The sequence below is a fragment of the Chiloscyllium plagiosum genome, chromosome 7, assembly GCF_004010195.1.
Source record: "Chiloscyllium plagiosum isolate BGI_BamShark_2017 chromosome 7, ASM401019v2, whole genome shotgun sequence".
Classification (NCBI taxonomy): domain Eukaryota; kingdom Metazoa; phylum Chordata; class Chondrichthyes; order Orectolobiformes; family Hemiscylliidae; genus Chiloscyllium; species Chiloscyllium plagiosum.
Genome location: NC_057716.1, coordinates 40069825 through 40097036, shown reverse-complemented (window position 1 = coordinate 40097036; position 27212 = coordinate 40069825). Strand labels below are relative to the sequence as shown.

The window sequence follows — 27212 nt, the reverse complement described above, 5'->3', positions numbered from 1 at the left end:
GGAGGTCATGTTGCGGCTGTACAGGACATTGGTTAGGCCACTGTTGGAATATTGCATGCAATTCTGGTCTCCTTCCTGTCGGAAAGATGTTGTGAAACTTGAAAGGGTTCAGAAAAGATTTACAAGGATGTTGCCAGGGTTGGAAGATTTGAGCTATAGGGAGAGGCTGGGGCTGTTTTCCCTGGAGCGTCGAAGGCTGAGGGGTGACCTTTATAGAGGTTTACAAAATTATGAGGGGCATGGATAGGGTAAATAGGCAAAGTCTTTTCCCTGGGGTCGGGGAGTCCAGAAGTAGAGGGCATAGGTTTAGGGTGAAAGGGGAAAGGGGAAAGATATAAAAGAGACCTAAGGGGCAACCTTTTCATGCAGAGGGTGGTACGTGTATGCAATGAGCTGCCAGAGGATGTGGTAGAGGCTGGTACAATTGCAACATTTAAGAGGCATTTGGATGGGAAGGGTGTGGAAGGATATGGGCTGGGTGCTGGCTGGTGGGACTAGATTTGGTTGGGATATCTGGTCGGCATGGACAGGTTAGACTGAAGGGTCTGTTTCCATGCTGTACATCTCTATGACTCTAATCCCTTCCTATTCGTGCATACACCCAGGTACTTTTGTACCTAAGTTCTGTACTTAAGGCGACGCCATATGGGGTGACATTTCAAACTTTTCACTGCGCTTGAGTACACCTGACAATAAGGGATATTCTAAAATTCTTGTATGCTGCTATTGTGTCTGCTTCCACTACCTCCTCTGGCAGCGCAGTCCAGGCAGTCACCACTCTTTATGTGAAAAACTTGCCTCACACATCTCTTTTAAACACCCAGCCACCTTGAAACTGTGTCCCCTGGTAATTGACCCCTCCACCCTGGGAAAAAGCCTCATTCTTTCCACTCTATCCATGCTGATCACAATGTTATAAACTTCTTCAATCTCTGCATTCCAGTGAAAACAAACCCAGTCTATCCAATCTTTCTTCATAGGTAAAATTCCCCCATACCAGGCAATATCCAGGTAAATCTTTTCTGTACCTTCTCAAAAGCATCCACATCCTTCTGGTGGTGTGGTGTACCTAATTATCCAAGTGTGGCCTAACTGAAGTTCTACAGAGCTGCAGCATAACTTGCCTGTCCTTATACTCAATGAACCTTCCAACGAAGGCAAACATGCCTTAAGCCTTTCATACAACCTTATCCACCTACACTGCCACCTTCAGTGGTCTGTGGACGTGCACACCCAGATCTCTCTACATATCAACCCTCCAAAAGTTCTGCCATTCACTGCATAATTTCCACCTGCACTTGACCTTCCAAAAAACATCACCTCACATTTTCCCAGATTAAATTCCATCTGCCATTTTTCTGCCCATGCCTCCAACTTGAGCTATATCCTCCTGTATCTCTGACAAGCCTTCTCACTGTCCACAAGTCCACCAATCTTTGTGTCATCCACAAATTTACAAATTAGACCAGCTACGTTTTCCTCCAAATTGTTTATGTAGACCACGAACAGCAGGGGCCCCAGCATTGATCCCTGTGGAACACCACTAATCATAACCCTCTATTCTGAAAAGCATCTTTCCACCACTATCCTCTGTTCTGTAGGATTCTGAAGTAGGGTCACTCGACTCAAAACATTAACTCTGCTTTCTCTCCACAGACACTGCCAGGCCAGCCAAGTTTCTCTTAGCAATTTCTGTTTTTGTTTCTTGACCAGTACTGTTTCATGTACTTATAATATATATGACCCAGATTTACTTCCCTATGACTATTACAAAATGATCTACTATTATGTCAAATTAAACTGAAGGACAAGAGGACAGAAATTCTACATCTCCTGCTTTGTTGGCAGAATATGGAATGTTGGGACATATAGATTTTTTTTTCTCTCAGCTGAACTCATCCTAATTCCTAGTGATCATTAAGTAACAGCATTCCACACCAGGAATGGTAACTCTGAGGCGCCTGTCTACAGACTTACTGAGTCTTCAAAATGCCAGCTTTAAGAGTGAGCACAGGGTAATGGTTGCAATAATTCAAAGGAGGTAAAATTGAATTTTTCTCCTACCTATCTGGTCAGTCTGATAACCCAAAACCCAGAAGAACTGTTGGTAATGTGGTTGTTCAGATTCTTCAATATAATAGGCAGGAATTTTCCTTGGTCTTTGGGACCACAACATCAGACAGAATGGGAGTCATAGAGATGTACAGCAAGGAAACAGACACTTTGATCCAACGCGTCCATACCGACCAGATGTCCTAACCTAATCTAGTCCCATTTTACAGCACTTGGCTCCTATCCCTCTAAACCCTTCCTATTCCTATACCTATCCAAATGCCTTTTAAATGTTGTAATTGTCCCAGCCTCCACCACTTCCTCTGCAGCTCATTCCATACATGCACAACCCTCCTATTCCTATACCTATCCAAATGCCTTTTAAATGTTGTAATGTCCCAGCCTCCACCACTTCCTCTGGCAGCTCATTCCATACATGCACAACCCTTTGTGTGAAAATGTTGCCCTTTATGTCAGTTTTAAATCTTTCCCCTCTCACCTTGAATCCATGCCCTCTAGTTTTGGATTCCCCCACCCTGGGAGAAAAAAGATCTTGGCTATTCACCTTATCATGTTTATATAAACTTCCATAAGGTCACCCTTCAGTCTCCAATATTCCAGGGAAAATAGCCCCAACCTTTCAGCCTCTCTTTATAGCTCAACCCCTCCAACCTTTGTAAATTTTTTCTGAACCCTTTCAAGTTGAACATTTTCCTATAGTAGGGAGATCAGAAGTGAACACAGTATTCCAAAAGTGTCCAGCAAACATCCTATACAGCCACAACATGATATCTCAACACTCAATGCACTGACCAATAAAGGCAAGTGTACCAAATACCTTCTTCACTACCCTATCTACCTGTGACTCCACCATCAAGGAATTATGAACTTGCACTCTAATGTCTCTTTGTTTAGCAACACTCAAGCCTCTACCAATAAGTATATAAATCCTGCCCTGTTTTGCCTCACTAAAATGCAACACCTCACATTTATCAAAATTAAACTCCATTGCAACTTCTAGGCCCATCTGACTAAAGTCCTGTTGTATTCTGAGATAACAATCTTCATTGTCCACTACACCACCAATTTTTTTTGTGTCATCTGCAAACTTACTACTCCTTTATTCACAACACTGTTTGGAGCCTTAACTATTCAAATTGATAGACTGTCTCTGTAGAGTACATGCAGGGGTTAGTTAGCTCAAAGGCTGGCTTGTGATGCAGAGTGACACCAACAGCATGGATTCAGTTCCTACACTGCCTGAGTTTACCAGGAAGGACACTCCTTCTCAACATCTCCCTTTGCCCAAGTTGTGGTGACCCTCAGGTTAAACCATCACCAATCATCTCTCTCTAATGAGAGAGCAGAACTATGATCCAGTAGGACTCTGGCAATGTTTACTTTATTCAGTTGTTAGGCAATTCACTCCAAATGCTTCTAATGACAGGAATGCATTCAGGAAATGTTCTGATGCAGCTCCCTGTAATTTCTTACTATCCCTCCCCAACTCCATTTCCACTTTCTTCAGGCTGGGGGAGTGAAAATTCCACCCAGCATATTCAAGACATGATAATCTTAATACTTTTGGTACTTCCTACTGTGATCAAGATGTGATCTATGTACATCAACACTCAATAAAGCTTTATTTATGTAGTAACAGCTTAAATTTTGCTCAGGTCAAAGTGTTAGCAGTAGAGAATTTGATTTGCATATGTGATTTTGGAGTAGGCAGCCTTGGTTTTCGCACATCTGGTCATGATTTTGGGAGTGGATGATCGGAAAACAAAACAGCAGAAAATTCTTCCTTTGGCTCAACATTTTCTATTTGTTGCCTTCATATTTCTTGTGCTTCCTTGGTCTGCAGTTCCACTCACTAAAATTTACAGATTGCAATGATGGTCAGTATTGATGCATTCATTTTCATGTGTTATTTGATTATTTTTCACCTACACGGTAAACAAGGATGAACCGCACAACTTGGAGAGGAGGGAAATGTACAGAAAATATCATTAACTTCATCTACATTGTAGCCTATGATATGTGGTGTTCGTGATTAAGTAATCATTTAGTGATAGGGATCTAATCTTTCAGTGGGAGTTGATGTCAGACAATTCTGAATCATCATGCAAACCACAATTGTTATAAGTGGCAAAATGAGTAGGTTATTTTCAATCAATATTGTTATTCACTAGAAATTCTAACTGAATACATTACAAAGAAATATTTATTTGATGGGCAGTCGCATACAGATACGTTAAGATGTACTGGATTCAATTAACATTTTCTGGCCAATGATTTGGAAAATAAATTGCTTTGTTTTAATTATATATTAAACTTGAAAGTTTCCTGACCCTGAAGCGATTGATAAGATCATATCGGGTGAACAACTCGTGCACCATGAACTTCAGAGCATGGTCCCCACTGGCTTCATTGAGGGCGAATACATTAAATGACCATTTATCAACATTCTGCAAAAAGAAAAGAAATGTCAAATTTAGACATAATGCTTAACTAATCTCATATTGTCAGAGTTTTTAAAACTGTTGTGTTACACACCTTTAAAGCAGATATCACTGCTGATGGATAAGTCAGTCCAGTCATGTTTGATGTTCTTCGGTACATCCTTAAAATCAAAATGATAAGTATATATTTGACAACAGGTTTCAGTAACACAACCCTGAAATAAAACTCATACTTTTCTATATTTTTCCATTTATAAGAAGCTCTGATGGCCATTTCTTTTCGTAATGCAATTATTTTTATATTAATTCATGACTGGGCTAAGTATTTATTCCTCTTCCCTTATTGTCCTTGAGAAAGTGATCGTGAGCTGTCTTCTTAAATCACTGCAATCCATGTGGCATATGTCGACCCACAATGCCTTTAGGGAGGAAGTTTCAGGATGTTGACCCAGCGACAGTGGTTCGTGGCTCAGCGGGGAACTTGCAGGTGGTGGTGTTCTCATCTATCTGATGCCTTTATCCTTTGAGATGGTAGCAATCATGGGTTCGGAAAGTTCTGGCTAAAGAGCCCTAATGAACTTCTGCAGTGCATCTTGGTGATGGTACACAGAGCTGCTATTGACTATCAGCGGTGAAATGTTTATGGATGTGGTGCCAATCATGTGGGCTGCTGAGAAGATTATTCAGCTATTTTTGCTGATTTTTACCTTTATAAATTTTGCACTTATTAGACTTAAGGACTGCTAGTAATGTGATATTAAGATGGTAGATCTTACAGTGTGCTCATGTTAACAACCTGGGTCTTAAATCAAATGTGAGTGACTCATAAACTGCTTGATTTTCCAACTGATACTAGTGTGAGTCGCAGAGGGGAGAGTAAGTAGTTGCACAGCTTGCATGTATGACATAATGTAATAAATAAAATTCCCTTTTTATAGTTGGGACCACAATGCCTTTGATGATGATCCATCGAGTTTATTAGTTCCTCACAAACAAAATGGACAATTTAGAATCTAGAATCTAGTTTGAAGCAGGAATTTAAAGGCAGAACATAGATTCAGAATTCATTTTGAGTTCTTTAATGTGCTTCTTAATGTTTTGCTGCATCTTGCTCATTGCTTAAGTTGCAGTTTTTCTTTGTCTCACCAAAGCTTTTCCTCCTTAGCCTGGATTTTGTAGTATTAATGACAAGGAACCTGAGAACATTCCCGTCATTACTCTCCTGACACTGACAGCAGTTTCTGGTGTTTGCACATATTCAGTTAAATGCAGAAAAGTACAAGCTGCTTTTAGTCATTCTATACTTCCCCATAGATCGAGTTATTATGATTCCCCAAGTGTGCAATTAATTGAAAATTGTTGAACTAACAAAAACATTCAATCTAATGCTCTTGGGCCTAATGTAGAAATTCTTGAAAACTTAGACCTTGTTGAATGAGCTGTAGCTTGATTTTTAAAAGACGTCTCAGTTCTTAACTATTCCAAGGCAGCCTCACTGTTGCAAAAATAACAATTTTTCTATTTGATGAAAGTTATACTTTACCATTATGATAACACAGTTTTTGAATTTTTGGAAGTGCCTTTATTATACTTTGGCCTCCACCTTAGTCCCAATCTTTAATTCAGTTGCTTGTAAATTTTACAAGCAACAGTCAAAACACTCACTGACTTTAACTACAAGTTTTGTTGTTGGTGAGAATACGTCAATGGGATTGGCTGCTTACCCCACCTGATGACATCATTGTTGCTGGCTGACTGGAGATCCCCATAACAGTGTGCCATATTCAAACTGATATGTTGGAAAAGAGAAATCTGCCAACAGAGCTTTATGGGGTTTTTTTTCTTTTCCTGGCTATGTGTAAAGTGCAGTTCTTCTCTACTGACTGTAAAAAAAAACAGCCTACATTTTACGATTATATATTGGTTTTGAGGTGATATCATAAATAGCTGAAAGTGAACCATCTTTTTTGGATTTTCAAGGTTGTTGAAATTGAAAACAGGAAGTATTGATTGTGGTGGTGGCCAAGTGTTGTACATGTACCATTATTACTAACATGACAGGTGGAAGGAGAAGCAACAAATAAACGGAGGGAAAATTGTAGCCACATCTGTAAAAAGCTGGGAATTATACCTGGTTATGTCAGATGAGTCATGTCTTTGCCATTTGGAGCTTTACTTGACAAGACAATGACGTCTTACTCCTCTGAGAAATCAGAAATGTTGAGGAGCAGCTTAGTTAGTACTAACCTCAATATATCTAGATTTTGTCCATATTTGTATAGAATAAGCCTTCATTGCTCAGACCTTTGATTATAGGAGTTGGGATGTTATGTTGAGGTTGTACAGGTGAGGCCTCTTCTGAAGAACTGTGCCAATTCTGGTCACCCAGCTATAAGAAGTATGTTATCAATTATAATAGAGTTCAGAAGAGATTTATCAGGATGTTGCCAGGAATGGAAAGTTTGAGTTATAAAAATTATCAGGATAGGCCAGGACTTTTTTCACTGGAGCATAGGAGGTTGAGGGGTGATCTTACAGAGGTTTATAAAATCATGAGGGATATAGATAAAGTGAGTGGCTGGTGTATTTTTCCTAGGGTGGGGATTTCAAGACTAGGGGCATGTTTTTAAAGTGAAAGAAAAATTTTCAAAAAGACATGAGGAACCTTTTTTTTTCCACAGACAGTAGTTCGTTTGTGGGATGAACTTCCAGAGGAAGAGGTGGACATTTGTAAAGTTACAATGTTTAAAGTACATTTAGATAAGTACATGAATAAGAAATATTTGGAGGTATATGGGTGAAGCATAGGCTGGTGGGACTAGTTTAGTTTGAGATTATGGTTGGCATGGACAGGTTGGACCAAAATGTCTGTTTCCATGATATATGTCTGTTTCTATGATTATGATCTTCTTGAGTTTAGACATAAGCCTAACTGAACTTTCCATTAATTCCCTAAAGAACATAGAACATGAGAAACTGAAACAGGGGTATGTGATATTACTGCTTAAACTGTTTAGTTATTTAGTGAGACCATGCCTTAGGTTTCTTGTTCAGGGGGTGTGGGCAGGATTTATTACCAATTCCTGGTTGCCCTTGAGAAAATGGTGTTGAATTGTCTTCTTGAACTGCTGCAGCCCATGGTGTGTAGGAAAAGTGTTGCAAGATTTTGATCCAGCAACAGCAAAAGAACGATGACATTGTTTCAACCTATAGATTGGAGTGGAACTTGCAGGTGATAGTATTTAAATATATCTGTTGCCTTGTTTTATTAAGAGATAGAAGTCATGGATTTGGGAGGTGCTGTTGCAGCAGTCTACAATTACTTTGAAAAGAAAAGCTGATTAGGAATTTGATCACACTGTGGTTAGAATTTGCTTTTACATCATTCAGTACTGGGAATATGATTTAGGTAGTTAAACATTTGCCCCTTTCCAGCAGTCATTTTAAAATGCTTAAATGAATATTCAAATGAATGAATATGTTTAAAGAAAGACTTTGGCCCTGATGAATCTTGCTGGTGATCAGAACGTGTGTCTATATAACAGATTTAGAGATTTAGTTATTTTATTTCTAATACGATTAACCAGATAATCTAAATAAGGTTTATTTTTCTCAGTCTGTCTCAAGACTTGAATAAACATTTACTCCATTACCAATATTTAGAGTTAAGGTAAATGTTTCCAAGATTTTTTTGTGCATTACTGCTTCGCCTACATGACATGTAATTTGTTCTAAATAAGGAAAAATAATGTTGAAATGTAAATATTTGAATAAATAGAAAAAGACTGAAAATACAGTTTGCTATTCAACACCTACAATGAAGGGAGGCAAATCAATGTTTTAATAATGCCAATTTGAATTTACGTAGTCAAAACATAAAATATGCCAACACAATTCAGGTGTCACTTACAGGGTTTTTTGCATCTTTATTGAAAATTCCTCAGCCCTTTCTGTAATAAAGGTAAATTATCATAGCCAAGTATAATCAGGCCATGTGTACTAGCATGGTCTAGGGCTGATCCTCTAACCTATGCCCTATTCTGCAAGTATTGCTCCTTGCCAGCAGCTTCTGTTCATACTTTGATGCTTAAGTATTAGATTAGAAGTCTAATATTTCTGTGATTTGAAAAACTGAAAACTTTAGGTTGGAAATTATGGTTCTGACAATCAGAGGTAAACACTATTAACTGTATTGGTTCCACCTTAAATAGATAGCCAGAGATAAAGTTTCCATAGTCCTATTGGATCACAGGGGTGCTCCCTCGTTAGACAGAGATAATTGGTGATGGTTTAATCTGAGGGTCGCCACACCTTGAGCAAGGCAAGATGTTGTGAAGAATGGTCCTTCATGGTAACTTTAGGCAGAATAGGAACTGAATCCACGCTGTTGGTGTCACACTGCATTGCAAACCAGCTATCCAGCCAACTGAGCTGACAGAGCAAAAGAGAGGTCTGCAGACGCTAGAGATTAGAGTCAAGGTTAGAGTGGTGCTGGAAAAGCACAGCAGGTCAGGCAGCATCTGAGGAGCTGTGCAAAAGGTGGTTGGAGGAAGGGGTAAAGATGATAGGTCGGAGAGGAGGGTGGAGCGGATAGGTGGGAGAGGACATGAGTGATAGGTGGGACAGAACATGAGCGGGAAGTTTGGAACTGGGGTAAGGTGGGGAGAGGGGAAATGACGAAACTGGTGAAGTCCACATTGATGCCCTGGGGTTGGAAGGTTCTGAGGCGGAAGATGAAGCGTCGGGTGGTGAGGGAGTGCCGGTGGAGGAGACCCAGGACCTACATGTTCTTGGCTGAGTGGGAGGGGGAGTTGAAATGTTGGGCCGCAGGGTTGATTGGTGCGGGTGTCCCGGAGATGTTCCCTAAAGCACTCTGCGAGGAGGCGTCCAGTCTCCCCAATGTCGAGGAGTCTGCATCGGGAGCAACGGATACAATAAATGATATTGGTGGATGTGAGGTGAAATTTTGATGGATGTGGAAGGCTCATTTGGGGCCTTGGATGGAGGTGAGGGAGAGGTGTGGCACAGGAAGGGGAGGGAGGTGTCAGCGATGGTCCATGTGGATTTAAGGTTGGGGTGAAATGTATTGGTGAAATTGATAAACTGCTCAACCTCCTCGTGGGAGCATGAGGTGGAGCCAATGCAGTCATCAATGTAGCCGAGGAAGAGGTGGAGAGTGGTGCCGGTGTAACTCCAGAAGATGGACTGTTCTACGTAGCCAAAATAGGAGACAGGCATAGCTGTGGATCATGCGGATACCTGTGGCTACCCCGCTCGTCTGGAGGGAGGATTCGAAAGAGAAATTGTTGAGGTGAGGACCAGTTCAGTCAAACGAATGAGTGCCAGTGGAAGGGTACAAGTAGGGACTTCAGGAGAGGAAGAAACGGAGGGCTTGGAGGCCTTGCTCATGGCAGATGGAGTGTAGAGAGATTGGATGTCCATGGTGAAGATGAGGTGTTGGGGGCCGGGGAAATGAAAGTGTTGGAGGATGTGGAGAGTGTGGGTGGTGTCCCGAACGTATGTGGGGAGTTCCTGGATTAGGGGGGAAATAGGACAATATTGAGGTAGGTGGAGATGAGTTCGGTGGGGTAGGAGCGTGCTGAGACAATGGATTGGCCAGGGGTGGTCAGGCTTGTGGATCTTGGAAAGGAGGTAGAAGCGGGTGGTGCAGGGTTCCCAAACTATGAGGTTGTAGGCTGTTGGTGGGAGATCTACTGAGGTGATGAGGTTGTGTAAGGTCTGGGAGATGATGGTTTGGTGATGGGGGGGAGGGGTCATGGTCGAGGGGGAGGTAGGAGGAGGTGTCTTCAAGTTGGCATGTGGCTTCACCAGTGTAGAGGTCAGTGCGCCAAACTACCACTGTACCCCCTTTGTCCGCTGGTTTGATGGTGAGGTTGGGATTGGAGCAGAGGGACTGGAGGGTTGCACGTTGTGAGGGTGAGAGGCTGGAGTGGGGGAGGGGGATAGACAGGTTGAGGCAATTAATTCCTGGTGGCAGTTGGAAATGAAGAGATCGAGGCCGGGTAATAGACTGGCATGGGGTGTCCAGATGGATGGAGTGTGTTGGAGGTGGGAGAAGGGGTCCTCGGAGGGTGGGCGGGACACCCAGAGGGACACCAGTTTAAAAAAAAGAACATAAAGGTGCAGGATAAAGTTGTTTCCATTGGATATAAGAATGTAAAAGTAGCAAAATGACTGAGTTAAAAAAAGAGAAAAGTACACATCGGAGAAGATGAGCACATAGGGCAAACAGAATTGAAATTCTCGAAGGCTTACTCAAGATAGTGACTCTATTTCAAATCTTAAAGATGGAGCTATTTGTACAATTAGTGAAACTGCATTGTGCCTACAAAGAGCACTTTAGCAACACAATCAACTATACGAGAAACTGAGGGCCCAACATCTGCCAGGTTCTGCCTATTTAAAAAAGTTTCAATCACCAGTGAAGGCTGTAATGAAAATGTGCTGACTTTTTAATGTTGTTAAAGGATCTCAGCAAACCTGTATTCTATTGTTTGGCAAAATGGGCAGAATGACTGAATTTCCAATGAAGCTCGGAGAAATCCATTTCACCTGCCTGTGAAGCATCACGAGTCAAACATACATACGGAGACTTGGTTTTGAGCCAGACATCCATTAGTTTGTTCAAGTGGTTGTACACAAAGGAAACATTGCTTTACTGGCAGCTTCTTCTTAAATCTATTTTGTGAATGACCCATTGTTTATTTACACAAGATAAAGAGGTAGCATATGCTTGTAGTTGGTGCTATTGACACCTTAAAGGTGTGGTTGATTTGAAATTTTATGAGACTTGGGTAACAGCATTACTAAAAAAGGTCATAATAGCTCTTTTTTAAGCTTTTCTACTAGTGTTACTAAAGAATTAATTTGCTCTGTTACGAGTACCTATTATGGGCACAGAAGTATAGTGAGCTGAAAGAGAGGATATGAAAGGCCACTGGGGCTGGGTAGAGTAATATGGGTGACATAGGGACCTGTTAAAGACCTACTGAAGTTATCTTTCAATAGTTCCCTCATCCCTACTATGGTTGTTCACACTCTTGAAGGTTGATGAACAATAAACTCTTGAGAGCCTACCTCAAAATCATGAAGATTAGGAAGCACTAAGAGATTCCTGATGAAGAACTCATGCCGGAAACATAGATTCTCCTGCTCCTCAGATGATACCTGAATTGCTGTCCCTTTCCAGCACCACACTCTTGACTCTGATCTCCAACATCTGCAGTGCTCACTTTCTCCCAGCGCTAAGAGATGCCTAATTCGGCGTACCACAGCTACACACTGTATGTACTCTTCTCTTGCACTATTAAAAATTTCGAGCTGGGAAAGGGGGCAGAACTCCCAATTTAGATCCTGTTTGCCACCTTAAAGATTTGTGGAGATTTCCAACTCCCTGACAAACCAACTCAATATTTACTCATGAACTTCAGCCTCATGTGTAATTATTACAAGCTCCCTTGAAAGCTCACTCAAAGAATGCATTATTCAGTGCAGTAATAAGCTATAAAGATCAGGACTTGCTCGGTTCTATCTTGGTTAGATATATACAGTTGGGGGAATCCACTCACGTCAGCCTTAGCACTTCTGCCATAATAAATTGGGCTGTGGCTTCCACTTCTGTTTTTCATGTCATTCATATTGGATATGATATTGATAACATGGAGTGAGAATAAGAACATCACCTGAATTGGAGATGGTGCCATGCTAGTAACATCATATAATCATGGAATTTTACAGTACAGAAGGAGCCCATTTAACCCATTGTATCTGTATCAGTATCAGTGAAACACTAATCCTAAAGTTCAGGATAATGGTCAGGTACGTGGGTTCAACTAACACCATGGCAATTAGTAAAATGCCTTTTTAAAATTCTTTCAGGGGAGTGGTGTCATAGCTAAGCCAGCCAGCATTTATTGCCCATCCCCAACTGCCCAGGGGCTAGCTAACAGTCAGCCATGTTGCTATGGATCTAGAGTCACATATAGACCAAACCAAGTAAGGAAAGCAGATTTCTTTCTGAAAGAATATTAGTGAAGCAGATGGGCTTTTAGAATAATCAGCAGCAGTTACATAGTCACCTTTAGCAAGCCTTTTATTCAAGATTTGTATTGAATTCAAATGCCATGGTAGGATTCAAACCTATATTCTCAGAACATTAACAGAGACATTAACAGTAAACTATTGTCTCCCCAAATTCATTGAATAAAGCTGGAATAAAAAGCTAATGGCTCCAGGAAATTACCATCGATTTTCAATATAATCCATCTGTTTCATGAATGTTCTTTTGGGAAGGAAATCTGCCATCCTTACCTGCTTTGGCTGATATGTAACTCCAGATCCACAGCAATGTAGTTAACTCTTAACTCGAATGGCCAAGCAATCCATTAGAGAATGACAACAAATGCTGGCCTTGACAGGAACACCCACTTCCAATGAAAGATTAAAATATTATGTGTATCTAGGACTGCATATGAATAACTCCAAGTGAGTAAGCTAATAGATGGAGGTGTTTGGAGCAACATTTTCCTTCATAACAGCAGTCACAGGTACCCAAAATGCACTGCATGAGATATTTTACAAGATGACATGTAAATGCTGTTTAAATATTAAATTCTGCAAGCTTATACCCCTCAGCAGGGAGCTGTGATTAATCAACAATAACAACTAGCATTTATATGCCACTTTTAACACAATAAACCATCCTCAAGTTACTCCACAGATCTGTTAAAAGTCAAAGCTGGAGAACAAATGTTAAAATTGAGGTCACAACACAAATTTTAGGAAGCAACTTAAAGGAGCAAAGAGAGGCAGAGAGGTGTACAGTTTTAGAGTAATAGAACATAAGAAGTAGGAACAGAAGTAGGACGTTCATCCCTGAAAGCCTTTCCAACATTCGATAAGATCTAAGAGAAAGTGAGGACTGCAGATGCTGAAGATCAGAGTCAAAAAGAGTGGCACTGGAAAAGCACAGCAGGCCAGATAGTATCCAAGGAGCAGGAGAGTTGACATTTCGGGCATAAGCCCTTTATCAGGAATTCCACACTCTTTGATTTTGTAAGATCTGCCCAGACCTCAACTCCCCTTTCATATCAGCTTCTCACAAGCCTCAACTCTTCCATATCGCAAAACTCTATCTACCTCCTCTTTAAATATTTACAGTGATCTAGTCTCCACAACACTTACGATACAGAATTACCAAGCATTCACTACCTTTTGAGAGAAGAAATTCTTTTGCATCTCGGTTGTAAATGAGTACTGTATCCCCTTATTCTGTAATTATGTCCTCTCGTTCGAGATTCCCCCAAGAGTGGTCAGAAATTAGGTTCAGCATCAGACAATGCATTGGAGGAAATGTGTGCTGATGAAATAATGGATGTCAGAAAAACAATCTGATAATTTAGAGGCAGTGGATGAGTAGAGACGTGGTGAATGGGTAGAGAGAGATGGTGGTGAAGTGGAGTTTGGTGTTGTCATTGTCCATGTAAAAACTGACATTATAGTTTTAGATTATGTTCCTCAGGGGTAACATGCAGATAAGAAGCAATGAAGGGTAGAGGGTAGATCCTTTGGAGACACCGGAAGTCAGCAGATAGGTAAAGACATCAAAGGTGATTATCTGCCTATGATTTGATTAATAAGACTGAAAAGAGGCATGAAAGGTCACGTACAGCTGGCAGAGCAGCATTGAAAGAGGATGATGTGGCCAAAAGCATCAAAGCCTTGTAGTCAGGTTGAGAAGTCAGGAGGATGTGAATAGTTTACTTTTCTCACAGTCACAGAGAGTAAAACAGAGGTAGAGCTCTAAAACTACAGACCCAGTTCTCTGACTGCCACTCTACGAGATTATGGAAATAGCCCTTTACAATCCTGTTCACAATGCTCATGTGTATATTTAGCACAAATAATTATTGGTGTAGTTCTTCAGACAGAATAGATTTCTTACAATCTCAAAACTGCACTTCTTAATAGATTGAAAATCATCGAGCATTTTAGAGTAAATGTAAACCATTCAACAACAATTTTAAAAACAGCAACATTAAACTTTACCTTTCAGTTTTTACAAATTACAGGTATTAATCAAAAGCAATACCACAACACTGCAAATACACTTTCATTTACCTCTCGACAAAAATGCCGGCTTGAACAGCATGAACAATGCTGCGAAATCTGGGCTTTTCTGCTGGCCTTTTTCTCATCACCCCCATCTTCCTCGTGAAGGTGGATGCCAACCAGTCCCGGACTTCTGATGGAACGGAATCTGATTGGATATCGCTGAGTTCATCCTCAGTGTCCAAGAGCCGTCTGACGAAGAAAAAAAAATGTATAAAGCTTCAACCCAAAGTTACTCCCTTCTAAAGAAATATTAATCCAAAGCAGCTGCCTTTGGATTTTATCCCTCTTCACACTTTATCTTGCTTTATAGTAAATTGTGCCCGCGCTTTGAATTTATCATTTGAATTATATTTTGATAATAAATTCCAGTCCATTTCTTGTTCAGTATTCTTCCCAACTGTTCCTTTCAATATTTTACCATTATTTCAGTGCATTAAATGCAAATTTCTTTGTCATCTGTGTTAATACCATCAATAAACTTGGAAGATTTTACATTTGATATCCTGTTCTTAAGCCTCTTTCATGGACAGCACTTCCATAATCTGCAAGACGCTCACATGTCCACGTGTACGTCCGCGGCATGCTGCAGTGTTCCAGTGAATCACAACGCAAACTGGAGATATGACATCTCATCTTCAGACGAGGCACTTTATTGCCTTCTGGACTTAATACAGAGGAACTTCGATTATTCGAACGAAATGGGGGAGCACTATTTCGTTCGGATAATTGATTATTTGGTTAATTGATTCAATGCCTTTCCTCTGGGGCTTGGAGTTTTCTGTTAAGTCCACTCCCTGTTCAGGAGACGAGACAACAGCACACCGTGTGCGAGCCTCCGCCCCGCCACCCACTTCCCAACCCCGTCCCCCAACCCCATCCAACACCGCCCCTGCCTGGCCCCCAACCCTGCCCACCTATCCAATGCCATCCAACACCGCCCCTGTCCGCGCCCCCAACCCCATCCAACACCAGCCCCAACCTTGACAATCAAGGTTCCTCTGTATTGAGTTCAACACCTTCAAGTTGTGAAGATTTCTTTGTTTTAGCTTATCATGTCCTTCCCCTCCCCCCCTCCCACATTGTTTGTTCAAGTCTGGCAGGAGATACACCATTGGTCTGCCATTCTCACATTCCGATCACTTAATCTGAACTATTAACATCTTTTCTGCACCGGCACCCTACATCCACTACCCCCAGTAACCCTCCCCCTAGCCCAACCTAGAGTATTAATGCTGTCCTGTCCACACTTTACTTCAGCTCTGATGAAGCGTTATCTAGATTTAAAATGTTAGCTAGCTCTCTCTCTCCATGGATGCTGTCTGACCTGTTGTGATCTCCAGCATTTGTTGAGATCAGTACAGATTCCAACATCTGCAGTAATATATTCCTACATAGCTGAATTGGCCAGGTAGCATGTTGTATTTAGATTCATGGTGAAGCCAAGCAGTAAACAGGTCAGTGCACTGTTGTACTCAGTGGATAGCTATGCAGCCAGTATCCTAGCCAGGGACAGGGTCAACAAAGAAAGTATGAGCAACTGATATGACACTCATGCCTACATCAATCTGCGAAAAAATAACATTGTCTCATGGGCTAAATTTAACAAGTGTACTCAGTGACGTGGGGAAAGTGTTGATACTTTTATCAATGATCTGTACAGACTTACAAACATGCAAACAAGAAAAGGTCATTCAGCCCTTCAACCCTGCTCTGCTATTCAATACGATCATCGCTGATCTGATTTTAACCTGAACTCTACATTCCTGTATATTCCAATAATCTTTCATCCCTTTGGTAATCAGGAATCCATCTCTGCCTTAAAAATATTCAAAAATTCTAGACCAATGAGTCTTGAGTAAGGGAATTTCAAAGACTGATAACCTTTCAAGAAAAGAAATGTTTGAAGTGGAAGCCCCTTTTTTTAAAACTATGAGCTTTAGTTTCTAGATTCTCCCACAAGAGGAAACAGTAAAATACAGCGCAGAAGAGGCCCTTTGACCATCGATGAATCCTGTCATATTTTCAATTAAGTTATGTCTTTTAAACTCCAGAAAATACTGGCCAAACCTGTTGAGTCTTTCTTATAATGCAATTGACTTAATCCAGGTTTTAGTTTAGTAAAGCTTCTCTGAAATAATTCTTATGCATTAAATCTAGTGACCAACACTGTGCAGAATACTCCTGATGTGGTCTCACCAATGCCCTGTAGAACTGAAGCATAATCTCCCTACTTTTGTATTCAATTCCCCTCTCAATAAATCATACCATTTTATTAGCTTTCCTGTTTAATTGCTGTACCTGCAATACTAACCTTCTGTGATTCATGCAACTCAGATCTTTCGGAACATCAGAGCTTTGCAACCTCTCAGTCCAGATGGAAATTATGTTTAACCAATTTATTGAAGCTCTTTGAAGTAGTAACTTGTGCTGTAGATTCTTTTTGCCAAAATGGACAATTTACACTCTCTTACATTGTACTCCGTTTGCCAAATCTTTGCCCAGTCACTTAACTGATCTACTTCACATTTTGAGCTCCATATGTTTTTTTGTAGATTAGATTAGATGTCCTACAGTGTGGAGTCGGGCTCTTCAGCCAAACAAGTCCACACCAACCCTCCAAAGAGAACCCATCCAGACCCATTTACTCCGACTAATACACTTAATACTATGGGCAATTTAGCATGGCCGAATCACCTGGCCTGCACATCTTTGGAATGTGGGAGAAAACCGAAGCACCCGGAGGAAATCCACGCAGACACGGGGAAAATGTGCAAACTCCATACAGTCGCCCAAGGCAGGAATCAAACACAGTTCCCTGGCACGATGAGGCAGCGGTGCTAACCACTGAGCTGCCCCAAATGTTCTCTTCACAAGTCACTTTCCTACCTATCCTTGTATCAACAACACATTTAGCTATTAAGAAGTATCTGGTTGAGTACTTGATGGGATTAGTGTACTTTGGTCAGCATAGGCATAGTGAGCCAAAGGGCTTTTTTTCTGTGCTGTATAATTCTATGATCTTTGAACCCTTCATCCACATCATTTATATAAATTGTAAGTGGTGCCAGGATCAGGAATGTCTCAGAGAGGGTGTAGAATGTTCTCAAGGGGGAAGAGGACCCAGCAGAAAGTGATTGTATACATTGGAACCGACGACAAAGGAAGGGAAAAGGATGAGATTCTGAAGGGAGAATATAGAGAGTAGTAATATCTGGATTACTCCCGATGCGGCAAGCTAGTGAGGGCAGGTAATAGGAGGATAGAAGAGATGAATGCATGACTGAGGAACTGGTGTATGGCAGTAGGATTCACATTTTTGGATCATTGGAATCTCTTTTGGGGTAGACGTGACCTGTACAAGAGATCAATCTGACACTGGTATACTTGAGAAAACAAGCAGGTCAAACAGTCAGGGCAGGCAGGTACAAAGCAGAGAACAAGGTAGGACTGATAAATTAAACTGCATTTATTTCAATGCAAGAGGCCTAACAGGGAAGGCAGATGAACTCAGGGTATGGTTAGGAACATGGGACTGGGCTATCATAGCAATTACAAAGATGTGGCTCAGGGATGGACAGGAATGGCAGCTTAATGTTCCAGGATACAAATGCTACAGGAAGGATAGAAGGAGAGCAAGAGAGGAGGGGGATTGGCATCTTTGATAAGGGATAGTATTACAGCTGTGCTGAGGGAGGATATTCCTGGAAATTCCTCCAGGGAAGTTACTTAGGTGGAACTGGAAAACAAGAAAGGGATGATCACCTTATTGGGATTATAATATAGACCCCCTAATAATCAGACAGAAATTGAGAAACAAATTTGGAAGGAGATCTCAGTTATCTGTAAGAATAATAAGTTAGTTATGGTCGTGGATTTTAACTTTCCAAACATAGACTGGGATTGCCAGTGTGTTAAGGGTTTAGATGGAGAGGAATTTGTTAAGTGTGTACAAGACAATTTTCTGATTCAGTATGTGGATGTACCTACTAGAGAAAGTGCAAAACTTGACCTACTCTTGGGAAATAAGAAAGGGCAGGTGACTGAGGTTCAGTGGGGGAGCACTTTAGAGCCAGCGACCATAATTCTATTAGTTTTAAAACAGTGATGGAAAAGGATAGACCAGATCTAAAAGTTGAAGTTCTAAATTGGAGAAAGGCCAATTTTGATGGTATCAGGCAAGAACTTTCAAAAGCTGATTGGGGGCAGATGTTCGTAGAGACGGATGCAAAATTGGAAGCCGACAGAAATGAGATTACGAGAGTCCAGAGACATTATATTCCTGTTAGGGTGAAAGGAAAGGCTGGTAGGTATAGGAAATGCTGGATGACTTAAGATATTGAGGGCTTGGTTAAGAAAAAGGAGGAAGCATATGTCAGGTATAGACAGGATAGATCGAGTGAATCCTTAAATCAATATAAAAGCAATATACTTAAGAGGGATATCAGGAGGGCAAAAAGGGGACATGAGATAGCTTTGGCAGATAGAGTTAAGGATAATTCAAAGGGAAAAAAGGGTAACCAGAGAGAGAATAGGACCCCTCAAAGACCAGCAAGGCGACTTTTGTGTGGAACCACATGAAATAGGTGAGATATTAAACAAGTATTTTGAATCGGTGTTTACTGTGGAAAAGGACATGGAAGAAAAAAAGAATGTAGGGAAATAGATGGTGACATCTTACAGAGTGCTGGATGTCTTGAAACACGTAAAAGTGGATTAATTCCCAGGACCTGATCAGGTGTACCCTAGAATTCTGTGGGAAGCTTGGGAAGTGATTGCTGTCCCTCTTGCTGAGATATTTGTATCATCGATAGTCACAGGTGAGGTGCCGGAAGACTGGAGGTTGGCTAACGTGGTGCCACAGTTTAAGAAGAGGATAAAGACAACCCAGGGAACTATAGACCGGTGAGCCTGACGTCGGTGGTGGGTAAGTTGTTGGAGGGAATCCTGAGGGACAGGATGTGCATGCATTTGGAAAGGCAAGGACTGATTAGCGATAGTCAGCATGGCTTTGTGCGTGGGAAGTCATGTCTCATAAACTTGATTGAGTTTTTTGAAGATGTACCCAAAAGGATTGATGAGGGCAGAGCAGTAGATGTGATCTATATGGACTTCAGTAAAGCGTTCAACAAGGTTCCCCATGAGAGGAAGGTTAGCAAGGTTAGATCTCATGGAATACAGGGAGAACTAGCCATTTGGATACAGAACTGGCTTAAAGGTAGAAGAGAAAGGGTGGTGGTGGAGGGTTGTTTTTCAGACTGGAGGCCTGTGACCAGTGGAGTGCCACAGGGATCAGTGCTGCGTCCACTACATTTCATCATTCATATCAATGATTTGGATGTGAGCATAAGAGGTATATAGTTAGTAAGTTTGCAGGTAGATAGGAGAGTGAAGAAGGCATTTGGTATGCTTTCCTTTATTGGTCAGAATATTGAGTACAAGATTTGGGAGGTCATGTTGCGGCTGTACAGGACATTGGTTAGGCCAGTGTTGGAGTATTGTGTGCAATTTTGGTCTCCTTCCTCTTGGAAGGATGTTGTGAAACTTGAAAGGGTTCAGAAAAGATTTACAAGCATATTGTCCAGGTTGAAATATTTGAGTGATAGGGAAAGGCTGAATAGGCTGGGGCCTACATAGAGGTTTATAAAATCATGAGGGGCATGGATAGGGTAAATAGACAAGGTCTTTTCCCTGGGATGGGGGAGTTCCGAAATAGAGGGCAAGGGTGTAGGGTGAGAGGGGAAAGATATAAAAGAGACCTAAGGGGCAACGTTTTCACGCAGAGGGTGATGCGTGCATGGAATGGGCTGCCAGAGGAATTGGCGGAGGTCCGTATAATTGCAACATTTAAAAGGCAGCTGGATGGGTTTATGAACAGGAAGGGTTTGGAGGAATATAGGCCGGGTGCTGGCAGGTGGGACTAGATTGGGTTGGGATATCTGGTCGGCGTGGACAGGTTGGTCCGAAGGGTCTGTTTCAGTGCTGTACATCTCTATGACTCTATTACACTAGTTGAGGCCCCAACACTGATTCTTGTGACACACCACTAGTGACATCAGCCTGAGAAAGACCTCTTAGCCAGTCCATCTTCCATCTATGCCAATATGTTATCCCCTAGACTGTGAGCTATTATTTCCGCAGTAACCTTTGATGTAGCATCTTATCAAATATCTTCTGGAAATCTAAGCACCCTTAACCACATCCACTGGTTCCTCTTTATCTACAGTACAAGTTACTTCTTCAAAGAGCTTCAATAAATCTGTTAAACATAATTTCCATTTGACAAAACACATGTTGGTTCTGCCTGATTACCCTAAATTTATCTAAGTGCTCTGTTATAACATCTTTAATAACATTTCTCCTGTGACAAATATTAAGCTGACCTGTAGCTTCCTGTTTTCTGCTCCTTACTCTTTTGAATACAGGAGTTACATCAGCTATTTTCCAATCTCAAGGAATCTTTCCTGAATCTGATGAGTTTTGGAAAATTAAAACCAGTGCATCAACTATTTCACTGGCAACCTTGGGACATGTCAACTCATAGTTCCAATGAGACAGTCTAAAAGAAGAGTGTATCCAAGGCAGAGTTGTTGTCAGAGTCTCAGATGAGGCATTATCTGGCCATGTGGCATGAAGAGATTATTTAACATTTATAAGGGCAATTCAATTGAGCAGATGAGCTGAGGTCAGAAAGCAAACGTTATTGATGATTTGCGGTGATGTAGAGAATCGTATCCTAAAAATGCGGTGAAGTGTTGCACTTAAAAGCAGAATGATGGCTGCGTAAAAATACAGCAGACAGGAAAAGCATGCGTGAACTGCCCAACTAACTGATATTGATGTTATAGAAAAAAAAAAAAGAGGTGAAAATAATTTTGCAAAAGACGGCTCATCTCACTTTTGCAGAAAGTAGTATTACTTTACACTCTTTATCACATTTAGAAGCTTGCACAGAGAAAGCCAAAAATCCTCAAAAGTTAGCAAGATCCATGAAAGAGACGGTAGTAATGATACAGAGAGCGTTTCTGTGTCAAAACTAAAAATCAAAGCAGAAACTGCTGGAGTACTGATATCCTCGTTGAGAGAAACAGCAGACTACTGCAGCTCTTAGTTAAATGTCCCTGTGGAAAACCTTGACTATGGAGACATGGATTCTATTGAAGAGTTGGAAACCTTTACATTAATAACAAGTACAACTCCACCAGTAACAATCCAGTTACTGATTGAAACCACAGATGCATAGAAAGCTGATGAAAAATCTATTCATGTCAGAGAATACTGCGTCAAATGTTGGCTAGCGTACATGCCACAAATTCCCATTCTCAGACAATATTACAAAAATAAAGGATACCTCTGTGTAGTGAATGATTTACTCATTTAAGCCAAGGGATTGATCTTTCTGACAGTCTCTAAGACTTGATGCAATGATTACAGCAGGGGCGTTTGGATATCGCAGGAAGTTGAGCTGGAGTAAAATATTCTGTTTGGTTCCAGGACTCTCAAAATCATTAGAAGAGATGACATTAAATTTTATTACTCATGGAATTCATTGTCAGGAGACAAAGTAACAGTTCATATAATTTTTCTTTCCATCAAGACCATGAAGAAGTCTTTGGATGGATGACTGTGAACACTTAAATTATAATATCCTGATGGTGGTAATCTACTACTCAAGATACATAGAAGTCAAGCAACTGCAGAGTCATAGTCTTGAATCAGTGAAGGAGTACTTGCAACACATGGAATTTTACATCTTGTAATTTCAGACAATGGACCAGAGTTTTCCAACGAATACATTAAAGAACTCACAACATCATATGAGGTTTGTCCTCTAGCTCTCCAAGATAGCCTCAAGTTAATGCTGAAACTGGAAGAGAAGTGTGTGTAGTGAAAGCCTTGCTGAAGAAAACAATGACATTCAATTTGCACTTGAGTTATTGCTCCATTCCCAAATGACTTAGCTCAATGCAAATTCTTTGTGGGAAGAAAACCTAAAACTCAACTCTCGACTCTCCCACAACATTCATGCTGCTTGTACAAGATGTATATTTGAAACAAGGGAGAAACAGAATGAGTGCTATTCCAGTAAGATAGAAATCGGTGCCAAATGTCACAAAGCACACAGCGTGCCAGATCTCCAACCACACAGTCAGTTTGGTTTTGCATCTGCAGTACTACCTCATTTGAACCAAAAATGGTACTGGGCATGCACAAGGTTTTAGACAGAAGCTAATGGCCGCAAAGTCCAACCCCGTCAAATAGACCAATGATGATGTATTGTCCAAGAGCTCCAGATGACAGACTGAATGCTGAGCTAAAGTCTTCTGTTAATTCTTCTGCCCAACAGTCTGAGAGACTATATAGAGGATGTAAATTCCCAAAAACCTCTAAAGATGCTGAGAACATGTTAGACTAGTGAAACTGCCACAATGGAAGTCCCTTTAAAATTGAAATTGTAATTAGAGAAGTGGGGGATGGTGTATTACAATGAGTAGAATCAGCAGCTTTGGACACAACGTATTTTAAGGGGTTAAGTCTTATTGTATAAGGGCAAAATACTCCAGATATTAGAAATCTGAAACAAACACACTGAATGCTGGAGAAACTCAGCAGGTCTGACTGCATCTGTGGAGAGAAAAAAAAAGTTAACTGTTTGAGTCTCCAGTTCTGAAGAAGAGTCCTACCAAATGTCACTGTATGCTATGCCCATGAGACTGTACTTTATTGCAAATGTTATATGATTGTGTTCTTTCTTGCAGTTTTGTGACTAGATGAGTGTATACTAAGATGTTTCTGAAATAAGTTAATGATTTACTTACCTCAGGTCTGTAAACGTTCTTTAGCAGAACAATGAGATCAAAAAATGTTATAGCACACTGCTGCAACTCCTGGCTACTCTTCCTTGTAGCTAGGTTAGAACTAAGCTATTGGTTTGGGGTTCTCATGCAGTGAAGGTATGGGAAACTTATCAGCAGCTAATTCATTGCCTGATTGCCAATCAATCCAGATATATACATATGTACATAGAAATTCTTCAAGACTGAGAAAATTCTAGAACTAATTTTAGCAGGTGCAGCAGAGCGGTGAAAAGTTCTTTTACACCATCTTACCCACATAAATTTCAGAGATAAGCAACTCATTTTTTGATAATACATAGCAGAACAATACATATCATGAGTTTTGACAAAATAGGCTGAGTTAACTTTCAATGATTGTAGAAAATGGATGGTTTTGGATCAGCTATCTGTTATACACCCCTTCTAATTTTTCTTTGCTTGAAGTTCAGTTATATAGAAACCTCAGCAGCTTGTACAAATGCTCATTTTCTATCAACGGCAAAAGCAAAAATGAGTCCTAATATATTGACACACAAATAATGTATTTTTTTCTCGAAATGGTTTAGTGCACTGTTTAATTAGTTCTACACAATTTATTTCTTTAGCAGAATAACGAGATCAAAAAATGTTATAGCACACTGCTGCAATTCCTGGCTACTCTTCCTGGTAATACAGTTGTTGGACTAATTAAATTAGTTTAACAAAATAGCACAGACAGGAATTGAATGGAATAATGTTAAATGGTGCACTAAAATGGCACACAAAGGAATTTAAAAGGGAGATATTCCACTTCAGGGCATCCAGCACACAAATTGCACATCCCACACTTGGCTTTCCATCAATTAGTTATAAATGGAAAGAGAAAATAGAATGAGAGTGCATAATCTCTTGATATTCATAGGCAAGAAAACAGAAAACATTACTTGAAACTATAGGACAAGAAAACAAATAGAAAAAAAATTTTCTTTGAATTGTAAGCAGGAGGTTAGCAATAATTATCAATGCGTACACAAATTGTGTTTTAATATATATACATAAATCAAATGCACACTGTGCCATATGGGTTTTCAATTAAAAGACAAAAGAAACTCACCTTGTCTCATCAATGTAAACTGCTTCCAACACAGAGGCTGCATATTCGATATTTTTCTTTAAGTCGGTCACATTAATCTCACCTTTCTCTATTTGCTTCACAAGGCATCTTAATCTGAATAAGAAAGATATTGCATTAAAACTTTTTAAACTATCATATCAGGTTACATATTCCATTTATAAAATACCTCATTTCAAGTGAATGCTAAATGTTGATTCTTTAAAAATAAGCACCAAAATGAGAACATTTGTTTCAAAGGGTTGAACTTCTGACAAAATTGTTCAGTTTGTCCCCTGAAAAGATACAATAAAAATGTTCACTAAAATTCTTTTAAATGTTGGTCTGTCCCACCTGTGTGCCAAGCTTTTAATTGAGGTGGCAGATTACAGAAAAACTATATAGATAGTTATTGAAACTGGAAAGACTGAGGTAACACTTGATCCAAGCGGTGGTGACACAACCTTCCCTCCTGAAGTAATGACAAGGCTCCATGTCTGACAATGATACCTTATTCATATACCTACTCACTTGTTCATATGTTTTCACTTGTTCATGTTGGGGTCACTGGCAATGTCAGTGAGTGGTGATGAGCTGCCTTCTTGAACTGATACAGTGTATGTGGTATTTCAGTACACTTAATAGTTTTAGGGGAATTCTATTATTTTAAAAGCCAATCTCTTTTTAACATAGTGACATGATATGATTATATGATGTCATACACAGTATATTTCAGGTAGATAACTGCCTACCTGAAAATTACTAAAATAAACAATTAATGGCATAAAGATGCTTGGAAATGTGGTTTTACATCTTGCCTGCACTCACGAGTCTTTCTACAAATGTGTCATCAGAGTAAAGCTATTCACTATAACACTGAAACAGAGACAGATCATTTATATCCTTCAATTTGCTGTGTCACTCAGTGATATTATGGCTGATTTGTGACCTAAATCCACAATTTTGTTTTTGCCCATGGTCTTTAACATCTGTGGTTCACAAAAAATGATCAGTCTCAGATTTAAAATTATCATTTGACCAGGAATTAACTGTTGTTTATGGAACAGAGTTCCAAACTTCTACCACCCTTTACATGTGGAGGTGTTTCCAAACTTCCAATTGTTTGGAGGAGGTCTAGATCTAACAATTAGACTATGCCAAAGCGAGGACTGCAGATGCTGGAGATTAGAGTCGAGAGTGCGGTGCTGGAAAAGCACAGCAGGTCAGGCAGCATCCGAGGAGGAGTTTCAGGCAAAAGACCTTCATCAGGAATCCTGCTCCTCGATGCTGTCTGACCTGTTGTGCTTTCTCAGCACCACATTCTCGACTCTAATTTCCAGCATCTGCAATCCTCACTTTCGCCCATTTAGACTATGCCTCCTAGACACAGAATTCCCAAATAGTAAAAATAGTTTCTCTACCTACACTATCTATTCAATCAAATCATTCCCCAACCTTCTAAATTCCAGGAAACACAATCCTAGTTTAATCTATAGGTTTAAGGAGGTGCAGTGCTCGTATTTGTCGATTAGTAACTCAAAGGCTACAAAGCTCTGGGGCATGGGCTCAAAGCCTATCAAGATTAGATTAGATTAGATTACATTACAGTGTGGAAACAGGCCCTTCAGCCCAACAAGTCCACACCAACCCGCCGAAGTGCAACCCACCCATACCCCTACATTTACTCCTTACCTAACACTACGGGCAATTTAGCATGGCCAATTCACCTGACCTGCACATCTTTGGACTGTGGGAGGAAACTGGAGCACCTGGAGGAAACCCACGCAGACACAGGGAGAACATGCAAACTCCACACAGTCAGTCGCCTGAGGCCACAAGATAGCTTGTGGAATTTAGGTGGGATTAAAAGTAGAATTTGAAGCTACAAATTAATTGCGTTTCCCAAAAATCATCTGGCTGACTATCCTGTTCATGCTGAGTGCCTTTCATTAAGTTTAAGTTCACAACAGTTTGTCAAAAGTGCTTCCAATGTTGGTCTCACACTTACTTTTCTGCTTCAACAGCACCCATCTCTTTCAGTGGGGTTGCTCACTGACTGATACTGTAGGACCTCTCATTGGCCCTCGTGTCTCAGGAAATACCTCCCCCTTCCCTCATTACCACCTGTAACTGATTGTGAAGATAGTCAATTAACAGTCCATTTCAATTGTATTAATGGATGACTTCACAACAAACACTTGCTCAGGACACACACATACTTCTAAATTCAGGATCATGACATCCAAAGCAAATTTGACCATACTGCAGAACATGGCTGTAAATGTAAATTCGATGAGGTGCTAAAGAAGGTGTATGAATAAATCTAATCCTCTACACTAACTCCTATTATAGTTGTTCTGATTTAATCCATCAAGTTCATAATGATTTATATCAAGGTGTTTTGATCTATGAATCTCTGAAGGGAACTTCAATCACACTAAAGTTATCACAACACACTTCAAAAAAGAGAAAAATCAAATACATTTCTTTGTTCTGTTAAGTATTTGGCTTTCCATTACTGTAAACTCAACAACGTTAATTATTCAGAAATCATCAGAGCATGTTATGTTAATACACAGAAACTGGCAGGGGGAAGATTAGACATTTTTATTGTTGTAGTGTACTTGAGAATGGCATGTC

General features: G+C 40.4%; 1 protein-coding gene across 1 annotated transcript in view; it reads right to left on the bottom strand.

Moving 5' to 3' along the window:
* Nucleotides 1-27212, bottom strand: part of pde1a (phosphodiesterase 1A, calmodulin-dependent) — a 520230-nt gene that overhangs the window by 65411 nt on the left and 427607 nt on the right. Inside the window, exons 5-8 of the mRNA XM_043693462.1 lie at nucleotides 24576-24689; nucleotides 14655-14837; nucleotides 4609-4675; nucleotides 4404-4520 (exon numbers count right to left, since the gene is read on the bottom strand). Coding sequence (XP_043549397.1) covers nucleotides 4404-4520; nucleotides 4609-4675; nucleotides 14655-14837; nucleotides 24576-24689 — 481 coding nt within the window. The remainder of the gene's footprint in view (nucleotides 1-4403; nucleotides 4521-4608; nucleotides 4676-14654; nucleotides 14838-24575; nucleotides 24690-27212) is intronic.